Source organism: Coptis chinensis, chromosome 4, assembly GCF_015680905.1.
Source record: "Coptis chinensis isolate HL-2020 chromosome 4, ASM1568090v1, whole genome shotgun sequence".
In the NCBI taxonomy this organism is placed as follows: Eukaryota; Viridiplantae; Streptophyta; class Magnoliopsida; order Ranunculales; family Ranunculaceae; genus Coptis; species Coptis chinensis.
In genome coordinates this window covers 93,374,953-93,395,249 of record NC_141459.1, presented here as the reverse complement: position 1 = coordinate 93,395,249, position 20,297 = coordinate 93,374,953, and the positions used below count along the sequence as shown (strand labels likewise).

The 20,297-nt window shown below is 37.8% G+C and overlaps 1 protein-coding gene and 1 pseudogene across 3 annotated transcripts; one reads left to right on the top strand and one right to left on the bottom strand.

The window, feature by feature from the left end:
* Positions 1-407: 407 nt before the first annotated feature.
* LOC147505739 (pentatricopeptide repeat-containing protein At2g02980, chloroplastic pseudogene) lies at positions 408-3,294 on the top strand (annotated as a pseudogene). The gene has a single exon (XR_015193454.1). The product of XR_015193454.1 is annotated as a pentatricopeptide repeat-containing protein At2g02980, chloroplastic pseudogene (transcript).
* Positions 3,295-4,204: 910 nt separating this feature from the next.
* LOC147505738 (poly [ADP-ribose] polymerase 1-like) lies at positions 4,205-19,523 on the bottom strand. Of its 2 annotated transcripts, XM_086558203.1 has the most exons (18): positions 19,426-19,523; positions 19,204-19,384; positions 18,957-19,006; positions 18,645-18,831; positions 18,165-18,351; positions 17,759-18,062; positions 16,856-17,048; positions 16,470-16,777; positions 14,895-15,132; positions 14,701-14,801; positions 14,537-14,613; positions 14,243-14,400; positions 7,699-7,890; positions 7,491-7,599; positions 5,653-5,735; positions 5,396-5,533; positions 4,938-5,117; positions 4,205-4,475 (listed from the first exon to the last, which is right to left on the bottom strand). In XM_086558203.1, exons 2-18 carry the CDS (start codon positions 19,345-19,347, stop codon positions 4,428-4,430), a joined length of 2,697 nt encoding a protein of 898 aa, XP_086414329.1. In that variant the 5' UTR covers positions 19,348-19,384; positions 19,426-19,523; the 3' UTR covers positions 4,205-4,427. The 2 variants fall into 2 exon arrangements, with proteins under 2 accessions (XP_086414329.1, XP_086414330.1); XM_086558204.1 differs by lacking the exon at positions 19,426-19,523 and having other exon boundaries at positions 19,204-19,408.
* Positions 19,524-20,297: the final 774 nt, after the last annotated feature.

Sequence of the window (20,297 nt, the reverse complement as noted above, 5' to 3'; positions counted from 1 at the left end):
TGTAATGGAACAAATATTGTATATATACCAAAGTTTTTATTTTTGACCGTTTTGATTTTCTAACCGTTGGTGAATTAGCCGTTAGGACTCCGGACGGTATGTTAGATTCCATTTGGAAAAAAAAAAAATAGCGAGACGGGATGTTGGATTCCATCTGTTGAGTTTTGTAATCCAAACAGAATCCAACATTCCGTCCGAAGATCACAAGTCAGCCACTATCTCGGTTGAAGGTTTCACCTTGGCAAAATAGTCACCAGTTATTCACCTATGCATTGGGCTATGGTTTTCCACAAAATGGAGGTGACTATTTTCACAAACCCCCATTTTCACCTGCATTGGGAATGCTCTCAGTAAAAATTCAGCAAAAACTTTTTGTAGTGCATGTGCATCTTTTATTTTCGGCTGCCAAACAATTCACGGTTCGCATAACTTGCGTACTCCGTTACATATATACTAATGTAAGATTGTAAGGACGATGCAGTTTTGACGTTAGTGACTTACTGCAATCCCCCGTGCCAAGTTTGTCTCTGAACACAGTCCAAGCCTCCAAGGCAATATGTCGTGGGAGATGGCACATGCATAGTGCAGTGGCGTGCATTACATTGCATTGCATATAACCTCTTGTTTATTGTTCCCCCCAAATTTAAGTTAGTCAAGTGACTATTCTTAAATTGGTCTTGATTAATCAATAAAAAGCTTCCAGAGAAATAGTTTTCGTTTTTTTCCCATTCTTCCAGACCTTATGAGATGTTGTGCTGAGCAATGCAAGTTGAAAGGAAGGAAGATGGACCTTATTATCTCAACAACGAGAACAAATTTCTCCACTTCCCTCCTTCCTTTCCCATTTCAAAAACAACCCAATCCTCATTCCAAACCCAAACCCACTCACAACCAACCACGCACTCTACAAACCAATTTACAAGAAACAAAACAAGTCCATGCCCACATGATAAAAACCCAATTCAATCACACCCATCAAATTCCACTCAACTTTTTCCAACCACATTCTAGTCCAGCAGCTCAGTTCAACTTCATTATAACTTCTTACATAAAAAATAACCAACCACAAAAAGCAATTGACATTTACATCCAAATGCGAAAAACAGAAGGCCATATCGACAATTTTACCATACCATCAATCTTAAAAGCATGCAGTCAGTTATCATGGATTGAACAAGGGAAAGAAATACATGGGTTTATATTGAAAAATGGATTGAACTGGGATGTTTTTATACAAAATGCATTGATACAAATGTACGCTGAATGCACGAAAATGGACTCAGCTCGAAAGGTGTTTAATACTATGTCTGAAAGAGATGTTGTGTCTTGGAGTACTATGATTAGAAGCTATAGTAGAAATAGATTACACGGCGAGGCATTGGATATTATTAGAGAAATGCATGTTTTGCAAGTAAAACCAAGTGAAATAGCCATGATAAACATGGTGAATCTCTTTGCGGATATAGGTGATTTTAAGATGGGCAGACCAATGCATGCTTATGTTATTAAGAACAGCGATGTTGGGTCGATGATTGTTCCTATTGTTACTGCCTTGATAGATATGTATGTGAAATGTGGAAATGTAACTTTGGCTCGGCGGCTATTCAACAGGCTAAATCAGAAAAGTATTGTCTCTTGGACTGCGATGATTGCTGGTTACATTCGGGGTAAGAACTTGGAGGAGGGTGTTAAACTTTTTGTGGCTATGCAAGAAGAGGGTGTTTTGCCTAATGAGATTACAATGATGAGTCTGGTTTTAGAGTGTGGATTCAGTGGAGCTCTGGAACTGGGAAGGCAGCTACACAATTACATGTTGAGAAAAGGGTTTAACATGTCCTTGGCACTGTCGACAGCTTTGGTAGATATGTATGGCAAGTGTGGTGAAGTGAAGGCGGCAAGAACTTTATTTCATAGTATGTGCGAGAGAGATGTGATGATGTGGACTGCAATGATCTCTGGATATGCACAGGCGAAATCCCTTGACCAAGCTTTTGATCTCTTTGTTCAGATGAGGGATGCAGGTATGAAGCCAAATGAGGTGACTATGGTTAACCTTCTTTCTCTGTGTGCAGAAGCAGGGGCTCTTGATTTAGGTAAATGGATCCATGCCTACATTGACAAGGAAGGGATTATAGCAGATCTCATATTATCCACTGCCTTGGTAGACATGTATGCAAAGTGTGGTGACATAGTACGAGCAAGACAGATTTTCAACAAAGCTCCTGTTAGAGACATTTGCATGTGGAATGCTATGTTGTGTGGATTAGCAATGCATGGTTGTGGTGAGGAAGCCCTAGAACTCTTCTTCCAGTTGGAGAAAACTGGAATCAAACCCAATGATATCACTTTCATTGGAGTCCTGCATGCCTGTAGTCATGCAAAGTTGGTGACAGAGGGACAGACACTTTTTGGTCAAATGGAACGTGAGTTTGGCGTGGTACCAAAGGTTGAACACTACGGATGTATGGTGGATCTTCTTGGTCGAGCTGGCCTGATTGATATGGCACATGAGATGATCAGAAAAATGCCCATCAGACCAAACACTATTGTGTGGGGGGCTCTTCTCGCTGCCTGCAAGCTTCACAAAAATCTGAGATTGGGGGAAGTAGCAGCAAAGCAGCTTCTTGAGATGGAGCCCCACAACTGTGGTTATAATGTAATGATGTCAAACATATATGCAGCTGCACATAGATGGAATGATGTTGCAGGTGTGAGAAAAACTATGAAGGATACAGGAATAAAGAAGGCACCAGGTATTAGCTCGATTGAAGTGAACGGCTCATTACACGAGTTCATTATGGGAGATCGATCTCACCCACGCACAGAAGAAATATTTGAAATGCTAACTGAGATGACCAAAAAACTGAAACAGGCAGGTTATGTCGCTGACACTTCGGCTGTGTTGCTAAATGTTGACGAAGAAGAAAAGGAAATTGCACTTGCATATCACAGTGAGAGATTAGCAATTGCCTTCGGTCTCATAAGTACGGCTCCAAGCACTCCAATACGTATTGTCAAAAACCTCCGAGTTTGTGATGACTGCCACTCTGCAACAAAGCTGCTATCGAAGATCTTTGGAAGAGTAATAGTTGTCAGGGATCGTAACCGCTTCCACCATTTCAGTGAAGGGTCTTGTTCTTGCAGAGACTTTTGGTAGCATTTCCTTTTTCTGTTTCCTTATAAGTTGTTTTCAAGAGTAATTGTAAATTATTTGTTAGTTAAGGTGTATGTTATAAATGAATCACCACAAAACTGAATCATCCCAACTTCCATAATCCTTTTTAGTTTCCTAAGGTATGTCTCGGATTTGTTCAAGTCCAGCTCGCTCGGACAGATATTACCTTATTTTCTTGAGGGACTTGTTCAGAAAAATTGCTACCTGTTGCATCTTAAATTCACAAAATATCATTGTCTATCTACCGACTATAATGTTATAATATTTCTGCCCACTTTGGCTCAATAGGCATGTATGTTTCTTCAAGTGAAGTAAGACTTAACTGTCTTTAGCAGAAGTGCACTGATCACTAATCCAACTTCTCACATGCATTGCAAATCTCGTGTTTCAAGCTTAGTTATGGATTTCGATTGTTCCAAAAACCAGGATTCCGGACGGTATTCCAATAGATTATGATAAATTTAGAAATTTACAACTTTTCAACCCAATATTGTATTTTTTGATTTTTTCAAAAACCAAAATATTCGACGGAATTCCAAGCTTAGTTATGGTTTCAACTTTCAACTTTCTAGTAACACCAGCGTTCCAAACTTTCAAGCCATTGTATATAGGATCAAAACAGGACCTACTTATTCGTTGCCATCCAGTTAAAAGACGCTTTTATTCAGTTGGGATAATTCGTTTACGACTGGTTTTTATAGCTGGCCTAAATCTTCAGAATTCAGACCGATGAGTTCAAACAATTTACCAAACCTGTTGAACGATTACTGATAATGTAGGATCGTACTAGTCATTTAACCAGATAAACCACACTGGTGAGGTTTCCAACTAACACTGGTGATTCACATCAATAGAATATTTCTTGGCTAACAAAACTTGAATAAAAATGTCAAACATATTTTGATAATCTGGAAATTATTTTGAGCAAGTAGGAATCATTGCAATTGTGGTTTCAACAACCAGTAAACGTTTCTATGTATCAGGTATATGTGGTGATAATTGCAACCCGTTCAACCACACAAGGTAAAGGAAACAAACAGTAAACTAGTTACCATTTCCTAAAACAATATTTACATGAACTGATGTGTTATCAAGATGCCGGATGTCCCTGAGAGACAAAATGCTGAAAGCAACAAAACTTTACACATCTAAACCGAAAAAGACCCCATGCCACATTCTTCACAACTGCACAATATACATCATTCCCCGGCCAAAACAAAACACAGTTACATGTCTTCAATTCTTATGGTACTTACGCCTTGTGCGGAAACCTCACCTTCAACAAAAATTGCATCTTAACCTGCAAAAAAGTCATCATATGGGTTCAAAAAGAACCCAGAAGAATGAATGCACTTGATGATAACATTATAAAAAAAGAAGTTGAAGAAAAGTTGGAGTCTTGGAAGCAATAATGCTATGAAGCATAACTTTTGGAATATGTGCTATGGGGTTGTACATTGAGAAGAACATTCTTGCAATAACTCAGCAGTCAACACTTTCAACCCTTTACTAAATATCAGGACAGCATTACCAAAAAAAGTTCTGATTGCTCTCTACTTAATAAACCGACAACTAACTACATTTGGTAAACAATCATATACGATCAACTTAACCCATAAGAGGAACATTTGTCCTTCTATCCTTGTCTCTTTAAGCATGTCATATTAATCTTACAGGCTAACAAGATACGATCATACATCAGAACATCAAATTATTGCTAAAAGTATAACCAGAATGGAACTAACTGTAAAGACAGACCAACCTGAGCAGTATCATAGACGATATACTGATTATACAGCTGGGATGCCATAACACCTGAAGAGACTGGCTTCCCACAAGGCACAACCACATCGTCCCTCCATTTAACATACTCTGATGGCTGAGGTATCATTTTTCCAAGCCCTTTGGTTGAGTGCATTCCTTGTGGAGGCTTATCCATATACTGAATTGCAGCAGAAAATAAATAAAATGAAGGAGATTTGAATTGAAAGAATACAAAATAAGAAGAGGAAACCTGAAGCCTATATGTGTGCAACTGTGCAGCGCATGTGATGTGCATGAACATGAATTGGAGATAATGATGCATTCCTTTCTCACCCCCATAAATGATTGCATATAATGCTAAAGCAAATAAAACTTGCATGTATATAGAACGTGAGAAAGGAGAGGAGGGAGGGGAGGATTGGAGAGAGAGAGAGAGAGTAATTGTTTGTGACTCACCGAGTCTTTGTTGAGCTCATAGACCTTTCCCAAGGCCACTTCACTCAGAAGCATCAAACCTACTGGATTCTTTTTGTCGGTGTAACAATAGTGAGCACTTTTGCTCACCATATCGGCAAAGTAAACTCCTTTCCCAAACTAGTTACAGAAATCAAAATTCACCAGTCAGAAATAGTTCTAACTGCTGATAGTAAAGAGCACGCGCGCACAAAGTAGCCAGTTCTGTGTGTGTGTGCACGTTTGAGAGAGAGAGAGACCTTGTAGCCAGTTGTTGGGGCTTCTGGAGGTGCAATTCTCAATCCTTGACTGAGGATACCCACAAAGTTTGTCAGCCGTGAACCTGTTAAAAAGAAAATTTCAAAATAACATTGATGTTATTTCTATATTTTTTTGTGTTATTCTTTTTGAAAAATCTGAAGTGCAATCATAAGCACACGCCAACACCATAACTAGGACAGTTATATTACAACAAGCACAACCCCTATCACTGTGATAGTTAGTTCCTAATACAGAGTACGTGGTGCAAAACAATTGTGAGCTGACCATGAAATTTCCTTTAAAAATAGAAAAATAGCCAAAAAAGTCACATGAAGTTATCCTGAAATTTCAATTGAGGTAACATACTTTTTTGTTTGCCGATTATGGTAACATACTTAAGTAATTCCTCAATAATGGTAACCCGTTATCTTTCCGTCTAAATTTACCGTTATCTTTTATTAATAAATATTTTTTAAATCCTTTCCTTTAATTATTTACAACTCAACAAATTGATAGTCAGAAGTAGTCAACTAACAGTGGCCGTCATTTGACTTACGGGTCGATGGTATATTATATGTATCATCCTGACATACACACTATTATATTATATATATCATTTTGACCAGAAATTCCAGTAATAATAATGCGAACCAAGACATAACGGTGTCCAGCAGGATGATACTTTGTGTGTATCATCCATAGTTCGGGATTTCGGAATTTTCGGAATTCTGATAAATCCAAAAACCAAAATCTATTAAATTTCGACCCTATCACATTCGGAATTTTGAATTCTTTTAGAATTTTGGATATTTCAACTCTATATTTGGAATTCCAGTTTTTTGGAAAACTGAAATTCTGGATGGAATTCTGGAGTTTCGTTCGGAATCATGAACTATGGTATCATCCATCCTGACATACTTCTTCAAGATGATACACACAAAGTATTATTTTGTTGGGCACCGTTATGTCTTAGTTCGCACCATTATTACTTGAATTTCTAATCAAGATGGTACATACAATATAATATCGCATATGTCAAGATAATACATATAATATATCATCGACCCGTAAATCAAATATCAATTTGCTGAACTATAAATAATTAAACAATTAAAATATTTAAAAAATATTTATTAATAAAAGATAATAGTAAATTTGGACGGAAAGATAACGGATTACCCTTATTTACAAATCACTTAAGTATGTTGGACGAAAAAAATATATTATCTCAATTGAAATTTCAGAGTAAATTCATGTACTTTTTTTGCTATTTTTTCTTAAAAATAGTGCATAAATACATCGCCTATGGTGTTCTCCAATGAGAGAATGCCAAGTCGCCAAGTCCTGTTTACCAATTGATGTATTCCTCAAGTACGATCACAGGTCTAGAAGGCGACACGTTTCAATTCAGATATTTCCTTCTTTTTGATAGTTTGACGTCCTTGCTAATTTCATACCACTTTTATTTATCTATTGACAACTCAAGTATGGAAACCAGAGCTTGGGAAACTATTGATTCAAATTTCAGGCATGACACATGTTTAAACAGTACTGAACAAATTGAAGGTCCAATTTGCAATGTGTTTCGAATAAAATTTGTTACATACCACGATAAATGAATTTTGTTTACAAAGCAAAAGAAAAAATTGTCGGAAGCCCGTAACAGAAAATGAAATCCTGCTACAGTATTTCCCGAGGAGTATCCGGTACAGATACCTTATACCGTATTTCATGGCATGGCAAATGTATGTTGGCATATCAAAGCAGGGTATATCATACTATGTGTTAAAAGAAACTTATATCTCTAGTCACTAGATATTTTTAACGCTTGACTTACCATGCCATAAGAGCATCTTATTCTGAAGTTTTTCTCGGTAAGGCGCAAACTGATCAAATTCACCTTCTCTTTCAAGTGTAAAGACATCTTCCAGTTCCAGAGCCCAGTCCTGGCAATTAATAATAAATTAGGCAAAAACCGATTACATTAAACTAGAAATCATATATCCACATAAGGTAATAAGTAGAAAACTTGACATATAACACACCTTGTGCGAATGGGCATCAGTAGCATGGAAATAATTCTTGACTAACTGGAAATCTTCACTATCACGAGGCAGTGGAGTAATGGCACAGCGAAGCTTCTTATAGTTTTCATCAAACGAGTCATCACTATCAGCATAAAAACCAACCAGTCTCGAAGCAATTTCAATGTCTCGAAGAGCTTCTAGCATGTTCAACTGCAACAATTTATATAACAGTGTCATCCGTATCATTCAAAGCAATGAGTTCCCAGAAATAGTTGTCATACTTCTCATTTACCTAGAGATGTATAGTTCATCCAAAAATAAATCATCTATCCCTCATCATCCACAACTTTTAACCATTCAAATCCTTCATTCAAGTCTATTAAGAAAAACAACTTCAAAAGCCATCCCGAATGTTTTTTCTTCCTTTTATATTCACAACTTCAAGAAAATTTGGGAACATCCTGAACTCTTGATCATTTCCAAAGCTCTAACTGAATCCTTCTTGAGAAATCATAATAAACAGAAAAAACATCACAGACAGTAAAAATTACTTTTCCAAGGAAAATTGGCATCTTTAGAGAATGTTGACCGGTTGACCCCAAAGACTAGATGAGTTACCACCCATGTCCCCGGTATGCTCATATAATATATAAATTGAATTGACTCTTTACCTAAGTTCGAATTTACGGAGAAATTGACAATCTAACAAGAACACTAAAACTGGTTAAAAGAGATGCATTTCTAAGGTTGAAGATTTGGGAAGTGGAAGGACCCGTCTAGGAATTTTGTGTTCAGATGGGACTCTTTGCTTTACTGCGCAGGTGTAGTGGGGGCGGTTGAGTTCTAGTTTATGATTTCTTGTGTTTTTCCATCTTCTATTATATTGTCTGTTTCTATGTTGTATGTAGTAAAACATACAACTTCTCTGATTTCACTTTTTCCGAGCAACAAACAAAGGCCTCTCCTTTCTTCCCTTTTTCTTTGTGATGAACAACAACAACAAACCCCAACTATAGTAGAAGCTGAATACCCACACAAGGGAAGACTAACCACTCGCGCAAACATCACTCATCTTGAACTTGCCTCTTTTAAATATAGACTCAAATAAACTATTACAAGTTGTTCTTCACGTCATATTGCAGAGCACACACGCGCTCTATTCCAAGCACAATTAGAACGCGCCCGTGCCTCGTGTCCTATTTAAAAATCCACCGCACCATTTGTTTTTTTTCCTATTTTAGAAATTTATAATCTCTATATAAACAATTGTAATCTTCTTAGAAATCAATAAAGTAAATATTCTCAAATCTCTCTCTAATTTATCATAGTATCAGCCTAATTTTGATCCAAACCCTAACCCTAACACCAATAATAATAATGACTTTCCTCCAGGTTCCGATGATCCTTTCTTTGTCCACCACTCAGATAGTCCCAAGGCTATTCTCGTCTCTCCTCTGTTATCTGGTGACAATTATCTGATTTGGTTACGATCTATTTCTAGAGCCTTTCAAACAAAGAATAAGTTTGGTTTTGTCGTCGATGGCTCTGTCACCTCTCCCACTACTCCCAAAGAAAAATCCAAGTGATCGCGACGTGATGACCTCGTTGCTTCATGGATTCTCAATTCTGTTACTCCAGATATCTGTGGCAGATCCTTTATCCCGACTCTGCATCCGAAATCTGGAAGGATCTAGGTGACCGTTTTTCACAAACTAATGCACCTAATGTCTTTAAACTGAAGGATTCTATCACTCTTATCAAACAAGACAATCGTCCGGTATCTGTTTACTTCACTTTACTTAAATCTTTATGAGATTAATTAAGTTCTTTGTCTACTATGTCCTGTTTGTACTTGTGGTCATGCATCTATTTTTGCCAAAGAGGTTGAAGATGGTCGTTCTATGAAATTTATGCAAGGCCTAGATGCTCGTTTTCAATCCATTCGCAGTCAAATTCTCTTAATGGATCATTTTCCTCATATGTCCAAGATTTATTCTTTAGTCCGGCAGGAAGAGAAGCAACAAGAGATTCATGCACTATCTCTTCCTTCTGCTCCAAACGTTGTTGCCCTGAGTACCCACTTTCAAAAGACCAACTGGGCTTCTTCTTCGAAATCAAGCCCGTCTAAACCTCCACAAAGAAAACACACGGTTCGCACACCTCGCGTCGCGCCCCGATGCGTGGAAACCCGAGGAAGACGCATTCGTCCATTCAACAACCATCGTAATTGAGTTGGACATCATATTGGTACCTGTTACAAATTGCACGGTTATCCACCCAAGCCTGCTCAGGCCAATTTGGTTGCTACAGACTCCAATTCTCTTATTTTCTCCACAGAACAATACAACCAACTTCTCAGTTTGCTTGATTCATGTAGTACCTCTTCACAAGCAAACTTGACAGGTATATCTCTCTCGTGTTTTTCTAAATCCATATGGATCATTGACTCTGGTGCTACCAATCATGCATGTTTATCATTACATCTGTTTTCTCATTATCATACTTATTTAACACATTCTACTCTTAAACTTCCAGATGGAACAGACCATTTAATTACTCATGTTGGTAGTGTTATTCTCTCTCCTCTATTGCGTCTTGACAACGTTCTGTTTGTTCCCACATTTCATTTTAACTTGCTTTCCATTAGTGAACTAGTCAAATCTCACCCTATCTCTGTCACGTTTACTAATGATTCTTCCCTTTTTCAAGACCAATTATTATCGAAGAAGAAGATTGGATTGGAACAGCTTAATAAGGGACTCTACCATCTCCAACTAGCTTCCGTTTGCTCATCCCACAACTCCACCACCAATAATTATGACATTATCGCTTAGGCCTCTTCCACGCCTTTGCAGATTTTAGCTAAGCAGTTTCCTTTCATTTCTAGTTCCAATAATGCTACTTGCAATATATGTTCGCAAGCTAAGCAAACACGTTTATCTTTTTCTCATAGTTCAATAAAGACTATTAGACCTTTCCAAATGATTCATTGTGACATTTGGGGCCCTTTTAATTTACCATCCTATTCCAATGCTCGTTTTTTTTTAACTATTGTCGATGATTTTAGTTGTGCTACATGAATTTATCTTATGACTGTCAAATCTGAAACTGCCATGCATTTACAATATTTTTTTGCTATAGCTCATACTCAATTTCATTCTACAATACATTCACTCATATCTGCACATAGCAACATTGATGACCATTTCTATGAAATCCAAGTCTTTTGATCCGACAATGGATCCGAATTTATATCCCATAACATGCAACAATTTTTTTCAAAACATGTGGTAATCCACCAACATAGTTGTGTTGCTACTCCCCAACAAAACGCTGTTGTTGAAAGAAAACATCGTCACTTACTCAACGTTGCACGAGCGTTACGTTTTCAAGCTCATCTCCTATTATCCTTCTGGGGTGAATGCATTCTCATCGCAGACTATCCCATTAACAAAATTCCTAGGACCTTGTTAAATGACAAATCACCTCACGAGCTTTTATTTACAACACCTCCCACTCTTGTCCATCTTCGTGTTTTTGGTTGTTTATGTTTTGCTCACAACACTTCTATTAAAAATAAGTTTGATCACCGCGGGAAACTTGACATCTTCATTGGTTATCCTTATGCTCAGAAAAGCTATTGCATTTATGATTTATCTTCCAAGAAAATTTATACTTCCCGTGACGTGATTTTCCATGAGAATGTATTCCCCTATCAACATTTATCTTCCCCACCATCACATCTGCCAGTTTATCCCTTACCCATCCCAGACAATAAAACTTTCGACATTCAATCCTCTCCTGTACTTCCAATGGACGGAGCGCGCCCGCTCCCTGATCTAGCACAAATCAAGCGCACCCCGTGCTCCCTTCCTAACAATCTTCCAGGAGACAAAGCGCGCACGCCCTCTGCTCCAGTACAAACAGAGCGCGCCTGCGCCTTCCCTCATGACAATCTTCCCACTCCCACAGCTCCGTCACCCGCAATTTTGGAACGCCCTAAGCCACCACACCTAAATCCTCCTATAGTCCTACCTCACCTCGATTTACTAGAGTGCGACAACCCCCACCACTTCTCATCAAAGATTATCATTATCCTACTCTCACCAAGGCACCTACAGTCCCTCGTTCGGCCAACCTCATCCAATCGGACTCTAAGGTAACACGGTCTTCCACTCCATACCCTATGGTTTTCTATGTTTCTGACACTAATTTTTCTACTTGTCATAGAGTTTTTTTTTATCTAAAGTGTCTTCTTCAATTGTTCCTACATTTTTTTCTCAAGTTGTCAAAATTCCAAAATAGAGAGCTGCTATGTTATGGCTGTTGAAATTGCAGCTTTGGAACAAAATAATACATTGACTCTTGTTCCGTTATCTTCTCATCATAAGCCTATTGGTTGTAAATGGGGTTTCAAGATTAAATATCATTCAGATGGTTCCATTGAACGTTACAAAGCTCGTCTTGTTGCCAAGGGTTATAATCAGATTGAAGGCCAAGACTATCATGACACTTTTGCACTCGTTGCTAAATTAGTCACTGTTCGATTACTTCTCTCCATTGTTGCTATCAAACATTGGTCCATTCATCAGCTGGATGTTCACAATGCTTTTCTCCAAGGCGATTTGGATGAAACTGTCTATATGACCTTACCTCCTGGATTCGCCAAACAGGGGGAGCACAGGATCTGTCGGCTCAATAAGTCCTTACATGGACTCAAGCAGGCTTCTCGGCAATGGTTTGCCAAACTATCTACCACTCTTATCACTACCGGCTTCACTCAGTCTAAGTCTGATTATTCTCTATTCACTAATATTTGTGGTTCTAATTCTACATTTGTTCTTGTTTTATGTGGATGACATTCTGATCACAGGCAACAATCCATCTCTCATTCAGAATTTGAGGCATTTTTTAGAAACAAAGTTCTATATCAAGGACTTGGGACGTCTAAAATATTTCTTGGGTATTGAGGTGGCTCGTTCCAAAGAAGGATTATTTCTTACACAGTGCAAATATTTTTTGGACATTTTGTCTGATTGTGGTACCATTAGTGGTCGTATTTCTAAATTCCATATGGAACAAAACATCAACTTCCATATCGATGATGACACATTACTTCAGGATCCTACTGTCTATCATCGTTTGATTGGGCGTCTCTTATATCTCACAATTACACGTCTAGATATCATTTATTATGTTAATTATCTCAGCCGTTTCATACAGTCCCCACGGACTTCACATCTAGATGCTGCTTATCGTATACTCTGCTACCTTAAAGGTTTGATCAACAAAGGGATTCTCTTATCCGCTAATAGTTCTTTACACATCTCTGGTTTCTGTGACTCTGATTGGGCTAGCTGCCCTATCACTCGTCGTTCTACTAGTGGTTATTGCACTTTTCTTGGTTTTAGCCCTATATCCTGGAAAACGAAGAAACATAGCACTGTATCCCGTTCTTCTATTGGAGCCGAATATCGTTCTATGGCTACCCTGTCGTGTGAACTTCAATGGTTGAAATATCTTCTCTCTGACTTAGGCATCTCTCACCCTTCTCCGATGAACATGTTCTGTGACAATCAAGCCGCATTCCATCTCTCTCAAAATCCAGTTTTTCATGAACGAACGAAACACATCGAATTGGACTGTCATTTCTTACGCGACAATATACAAGCCAAGTTACTGTCTCCTACGTTCGTTTCTTCCTCAAATCAGGTGGCTGACAACTTCACTAAACCAAGGCCCAAAATATTGTTGATATATATCGTTTTTTTGGTACACCGACATGGATATATTCAATATATCTCAACCGAATATTGAATCATTTTTTCCCCGATATATCCGATATAAATTGTTGACTTTGATCGATATATTGATAATATTTATGATATAATCGACGATATTTTTGATATAATCGACGATATTTCCGATATATCAACATACAAAACAAAATTTTGAATGGTCAACAAAAAAATATATTTTTTCGATATTTCCGATATATATCGGTTTTTGGGTACATCGAAATATTCACCGAATTTGATATTTTGGGCCTTGCCATGGACTAAAATATCGCTGATATATATCTGTATTTTGGTACACCGATATTGATATTTCCGACATATATCTACCGAATATAGAATATTTTTTTTCCGATATATATCAGAATTTCCGATATAAAACTTTATATCACCGATATAATTGATATATATGATATTTACGATATATATCGGTTGACTTTTTGACTATTTTTTAATATAAATCCGATATTTCCAATATATTTCTGATATATTTATGATATTTCCGATATTATATTTCGGATATTTTAAATAGTTTGGACTGATCACCAAAAAAATGAATATATCTGATATATCCGATATATATCGGTTGTTGGGTATACCGATATATTTATCGATATCGATATTTTGGGCCTTGCTGACCACTGAGGAGCCCTCATTACCCGCAGTCACAAGAGTGAAGCAGACAAACCTAAATGAAAGCTATGCACATACAATAAAGAGATGAACTCGGACCAGGGAAGATTACAATTAAGTGTAGCAATCCATACCTTTGACTTGATATCATCTTCGTCACTTATGACATGCGGATGAAGTGACGGAATTAATGTGAAAAATTGATTGCTTGCATTCATTAGTAAACTCTTCTTCATTAAATGATCATGATTACTGGCCAATACAATTTGTATCTCCGTCAACGCCTCAAAACCTGAAAGCAGTATCAAGTGCGTGCAAGTTCAAATTTATTCCACATTCTCCACCAAAACTCGAAGCAAGCAAACAGCAACAAATTGGAAAAAGTCAACACATGGTCTCATAGACATGATCTACTAACAGAAACATACCCTTCTGAATGTTACTTTTACTTAGCTTTCCAAGAGGCATTTCTGACATGTTTATTTCGAATTCCAACATGGCGGACCTAAAAGAAGCATTACTTGTCCAATTAGGGACGTGATCTTAGTCTTAAAACTGCTAAAATATGAACACGGGCAGAAGAAATCATAACCTGTATGTTTCGACATTAAAAAGCATCTTCATCAATTCTACCAATTGAGGATCAAGTAGGCTTGTCACATTGTTGGTAACCTGTTTGTCGACTCCATAATCCTCCAAAGTCCAAATGCAAAAGATACGTAAGAAATACATATGCTCAAGAGCAAATTCAACTGACAAGATTTAACCAAAGTAAAACACTAGTACAATGTCCAGCGGAAAGAATTTTCCAGGGTGCTTCACAAAATTCTTATTTTGTTCCCATGCTTCCCAAGGATTCCCCGACTTCTCTAGAAATAAGCGCCTGAATTCTTGGATTGCATCAGATTTTGCCATTTCTTCCAATTTAGTCCCACCAATTGTTTCACTTCCAACACGACCCCATTTGCGGAATACATGACAGTCTGATCCTTTGTCATCTTGGATGATTTGAAGAATGTAGTAACTTCATGAAGGATAAAAAATTATTAGATATCCTAATATAACCAAGATTCAAGAATACAATCAATTAACTTATCAAGCAATGACACCGTCTATAAACACACGTGGTTATGAAAATTTCTTTCTTACTATTACTCTTTTCGCATTAAAATTAAAATGTGCAGGGCGCAAAATATCTGTCATGGTAAGGTCTTAAAGCAGTTATGGGAATTTCATGCTAATGATTAGACTACAGAGAGCTTGCAATAGCATCAAATAGGTTTGCAATTAATTAATTCTGTGCTCCAACGTTTTAAGGCATCCTCATATGAAAACCATGAGTTGTGGAATGTGAAACATTGACCAACGAGGCAGCAACAGAAGCTCTAAGGCACATCACAGTGGAAGCATACTGGAATCAAAACTTTTTAACACGCTGAAGTTGGCTTCAGATGTTAGTACCAGACAGCTTATAATCTCTTAATCTTAACATCTAATGGAAAATTTAACTTAGTTGTATCAAGCAATACAACCATGACGTCCAAACACAGTTAGTAATTTCGAGTTTCGACTGTATAAAGTCTAAAAACCCAGTATCTGACCAACTTGACGAGCTGGCATTTTAAATTGTATCAGCCTGTGTAAGTACGTATATTCATCTATACTCATCAACCAATCACAAGACAACACATGGCAGGTAAATTATCAATATTCGTCTAAGTATAGATCCTACGTCCTATACTCTCAAACACTCTACAAAGGAATACATCACACGCGTTCATTCGGCCTACACTACATGTACACTTCCATAATCAGACCATCCTCAACGTTCTAATACAACACCCAGGACGTTCATACCTTTTACACGCATAGAGCACCTACCACCTCTGCATTGCAGCGCCTTCCACCATGATTTAGACCATACTGCAATCATGACTTACACCATACCTCCACATCTATAAAAGCCAACCCTAAAACTATGTTGGTTCGATTCCGGATCCATCCACATAAACCGGATCTGTAGGCATCTCCTCCAAAGAAGAGCAGCCGTTAATGAACACAAAAAGCCTTCCCCCTCTCATTACCACTCAACTCCTTTCCTAATCATATTTAGTGTGATATCGAGGTGGGTCCTAAAGAGACTTATTTTGGTATTTACAGCCTGTAATATGGAAAATACTACCACTACACTAACATAAAGTCTACTGCTAGATTTGATATTTCCGCACCAATACTAAATAAATTCTTATCGCCTTATCTGTAGGTGTTAAAGAGTGCATAACTGAATGTGTAACAGATGAACAGTCAATGTGAAGTCATACAAATACATAGTAGATATTTTCACAACTACACCAAGCTTACCTGTTAATGCTAGTAACTAAGTCGGACATGTTTAATGTTGTAGTGTAGATACTTTTCCCATCCTCAAGGATGTGGCCCGAATCTTGCAGACCAGAAGATTCATCAACAGCACCACGTCCTTTGAATTTTACAGTGGCCATGCCGTTTGATTCCTTGGGTAACCCGGTAATTGTGACTTTCAAATCTTCCAATTTTTTACTTTTCAACATATTTGACACGCCATTGGTAACTTGACTTCCTGAAGCTTTTTTGGAAGAATGTGGTGGTAGAATCCGAGTAGGTTTATTTCCCTTTTGCAATTCAAACCACTGCAGAAAATGGGCATACCAAGTTTATATCAAATAACCTATTTAAACTTCTATATACTATATGTAGTGGTACCGTACCTTGGTAAGATATTCATTACTTGTTTCTTGTGGAACTTTCCATTTGCCCTTAAGACGGCTCGCTTCGGTAGCTGAATAAGAGCACCTGCCCCATTTCAAATGCCGGCGGCAACAATATTGATCCCCAGAGCAAATTATGGGGCCATTGCAAATGGGACAGCGATCCAAAGCTCCAAATAACATTCCATCAGCACTAAATGACATAAACCAAAATTAAGGGAACCTTATGTTAACCATACTATATATAAAAATTAAGATGGTTATATATATACTATGCTACTATTTTCAAAAGAAGCCACCTCAATGTTGGTATGAGATGTATCGGCTGTATGGCTTCCCAAATTGCCAATTTCTCTATAAGCTTGAACTTTATGGTGATGCCGTGAAGGGCATATATTATGAATATGAGAGGAGGCTCGGGGGTAATAGGTGGGACACACCTAGTCTTCTTGGAGGTCAACATGGCTATGGGGGTGCACTAATTTCAGAAATCGGTTCCAACGAAGATTTTGCAAAATATAAAGTAACCGCTCCCTTAAGTTCTACAAGCTCCTGTCCCTATATTAACAGATATACACCCCAAAAACTAGGGTTTAGTAGTTACAAAAATGTATCACCCTATCTGGTTTTTCCATCATCCAATCCACAACAAATCGAATGAAACCTGGTCTGCCGAGATATCACCATATACATCCAGAAAGCAAAAATTCCACTCATTTTCCAAGTCTAAAGAAGTTGACTCAACACCCAAATAAAAAAAAAGTTTGCTCGTTGCTCCTGTCACTTTTTTTATATGCAAAATTAGGAATTCCTAAGTGATAAAAGACAGAACTCATCAGGGTCTTAGAAATGAGAATGAGTCTAAGCCTATGCATGGACGACATAGTGCTTGAAGAGACTTACCAACGATCTCGCAGTTCAAACTCTGATCCTTTTAAGTATGAGTGATTGGCCTTAAGCATTGCACGCAGCTCTGTCATTGTCACATGCTTTTTAAGCTCATCTTGTATTGCCCACAACGTTTTGCTCTGATCTTCCAGCTTACTTTTCAGATCAGATGTATTTGGTACATCCCCGACGAGAACATTTTCTTCAGATTTATGGACTTTTGATTTTTGACCATCACTGGTACTTCTTCTGCGTTTCATTCCACCTTTGGAAGGTTTTTCCATAAGTTCATCATCCACATGTGCTTCAGAATTCAAATCTGAAGAGGGTGTTTAATTTTTAGTAAACTAAACGATGAAGCCTAAAACTGTTGTTTAACCTAGCATTAGCAATACTTTCATAAAATTGGATGGATTCATACCACTTTTGTTTGTGGAACATCCCTTCTTAGCCAGGGAACAAACAGCTTCCTGATCTGAAGCAGAAAGGCTCTCCCACCCTGATAACTTCTCTACTTTAGTAGATGGAGTTGATTCCATAAAACAGCTTGCATGGTGCCATGCCACCCCCCTTGCACCTTGTCCTTCTGGCTTGGTTGATATGCGAACCTTAAAAAAAAAAACGTACCCATCCCAAAAGAATGGTTAAGAAGACAATGAAATATACGGACACTTATGAAACCTCTTAAGGTCTACTAAACCTTCCTTTCGGAGTTTCTGAGTACAGTTAGTGCCTATCATATCAGGACACTAAACCTTATTACAATTAACCTATACTAAAGTGAATCCTTTTCAACTTTAAGGTAACCTAAGTTTCTGCAGAAGTAGGTCCTTTTTCATCTGTGACTTTCTAAGATCAGCACTAATTATGGTTTTTTATTGTCGGGGAAAATATGACTTACCTCTCCCTTCATAATTTTCTGACTGCATCTCCTACAAGTAGCACCAGGAATTTGTGAAACCTCGATACCACCTACATTAGCAGCAACAGTGGTAATATTTGAGGAAGACACACCACCCTCTATATACTTCCTTATCATTTCCTGATCTTCCCATCGAAGTGAGTATATGCCTTCAACATCATCAAGTCTGAGATTATAATACAGGTCAAAGTCAATTACATAAAGGACAATCAGCATGGAAATCCCATTTATTCATTTTATTTTTAAATAGAGATTCCTACTTAATTGGAAATCACTGTAAATTATACTTACGATTTGATCTGGTTTGCTGTCTTCAATATGCAAGTATCATGATTCCACATCTGCATCAAAATAGAGATATAACTCAATGTTTTTTTTACAGGAATCATGATTTAACACGTCGAATGCATGTCCCTTGAAAAGAATAAAGACCAGTGCGGTGAAAATGATGTGATCATTAAGAAAACATGACGAATCAATCTTTAATGAAAAATAGAAAATAGAAAAATGGCCGGAGTTGAAGGAAAAAGTTTATTACATGCACTTGCCCATCGAACTTTGAGGACTGAACCATTTTACCAAAACGAAGTAACTCTTTAGTAATGCGATTCTTGCAAGTTCTGCATAATGCACACGATGACTTTGCATATTCTGCTTTCCATGGCTTTCCAGGAGTACCCATGTTCTACTTCTACACACACTCCCTCAAAACTTGTCTTCCATGTTCTACTTCTACACACACTCCCTCAAAACTTGTCTTTCGTTCTTCCTTTTATATCTAAGTGGTTTTTATTGTATCTTCTCTTGTACGCTTTCTGTTCCTCTTCAGGCCGTTTGTTTACTCACTTAACGATTAAGGATTGAGAAAAGATTAGTGGTCCACTACTACAGTACTACTCCACTATGAAAAGAAAAAGAAAAAGAATGTAACGGAATCTTTTGTTTTTTTTTCTATTTCTAAAAAGGCGGGGGAAACTATCTTTCTTTTCTATTTCAAATATTCCCATCCCCAAGCCCATAGTCCCATACCATTATCTTTCTTTCTATTTCAAAATTTTCCATCCCAAGCCCATAGTCCCATTGATCTGTTGATTGGGAGGACAGGTTATTTTTCGTCCATGTAGCATTTGCTAGACAACATTGGAAGGCTGGACGCACTTGTGCATTGGGGCTTGTTGGTAGAACAAATTCTTTGTACTGCCATCTTTTTTATTGGGTCCTATTACTGCCAGACTCCAATTTGTGTTCCAAGTTGGGCCGAGTTGGGCCGGAGTCTGCCCATTGTGTTGGGCACAACTTGGACTCGTACACCCCCCAACCAAATATCCCATAAACCGGAAAACCGGCTACCACCTTTACCTTCAAACCCTCGTCGTTCTCGATCAAACCCACGATCTCGATCTCGATCAAATCAAACCAAACCCACGATCTCGATCAAATCAAACCCACGATCTCGATCTCGATCAAATCCACCATCTCGATCTCGATCTCGATCAACTAGATTCCTTTTTTTTTTTATCGGTAAGTTTCAAATTCCTTTGAGCTCAAACATTTTAGATTTATTTGAACTGATTCGGAGTTCTTACCGTATCATGTATATGGGGTTCAGACCATAGTCTTGATCATAATTAT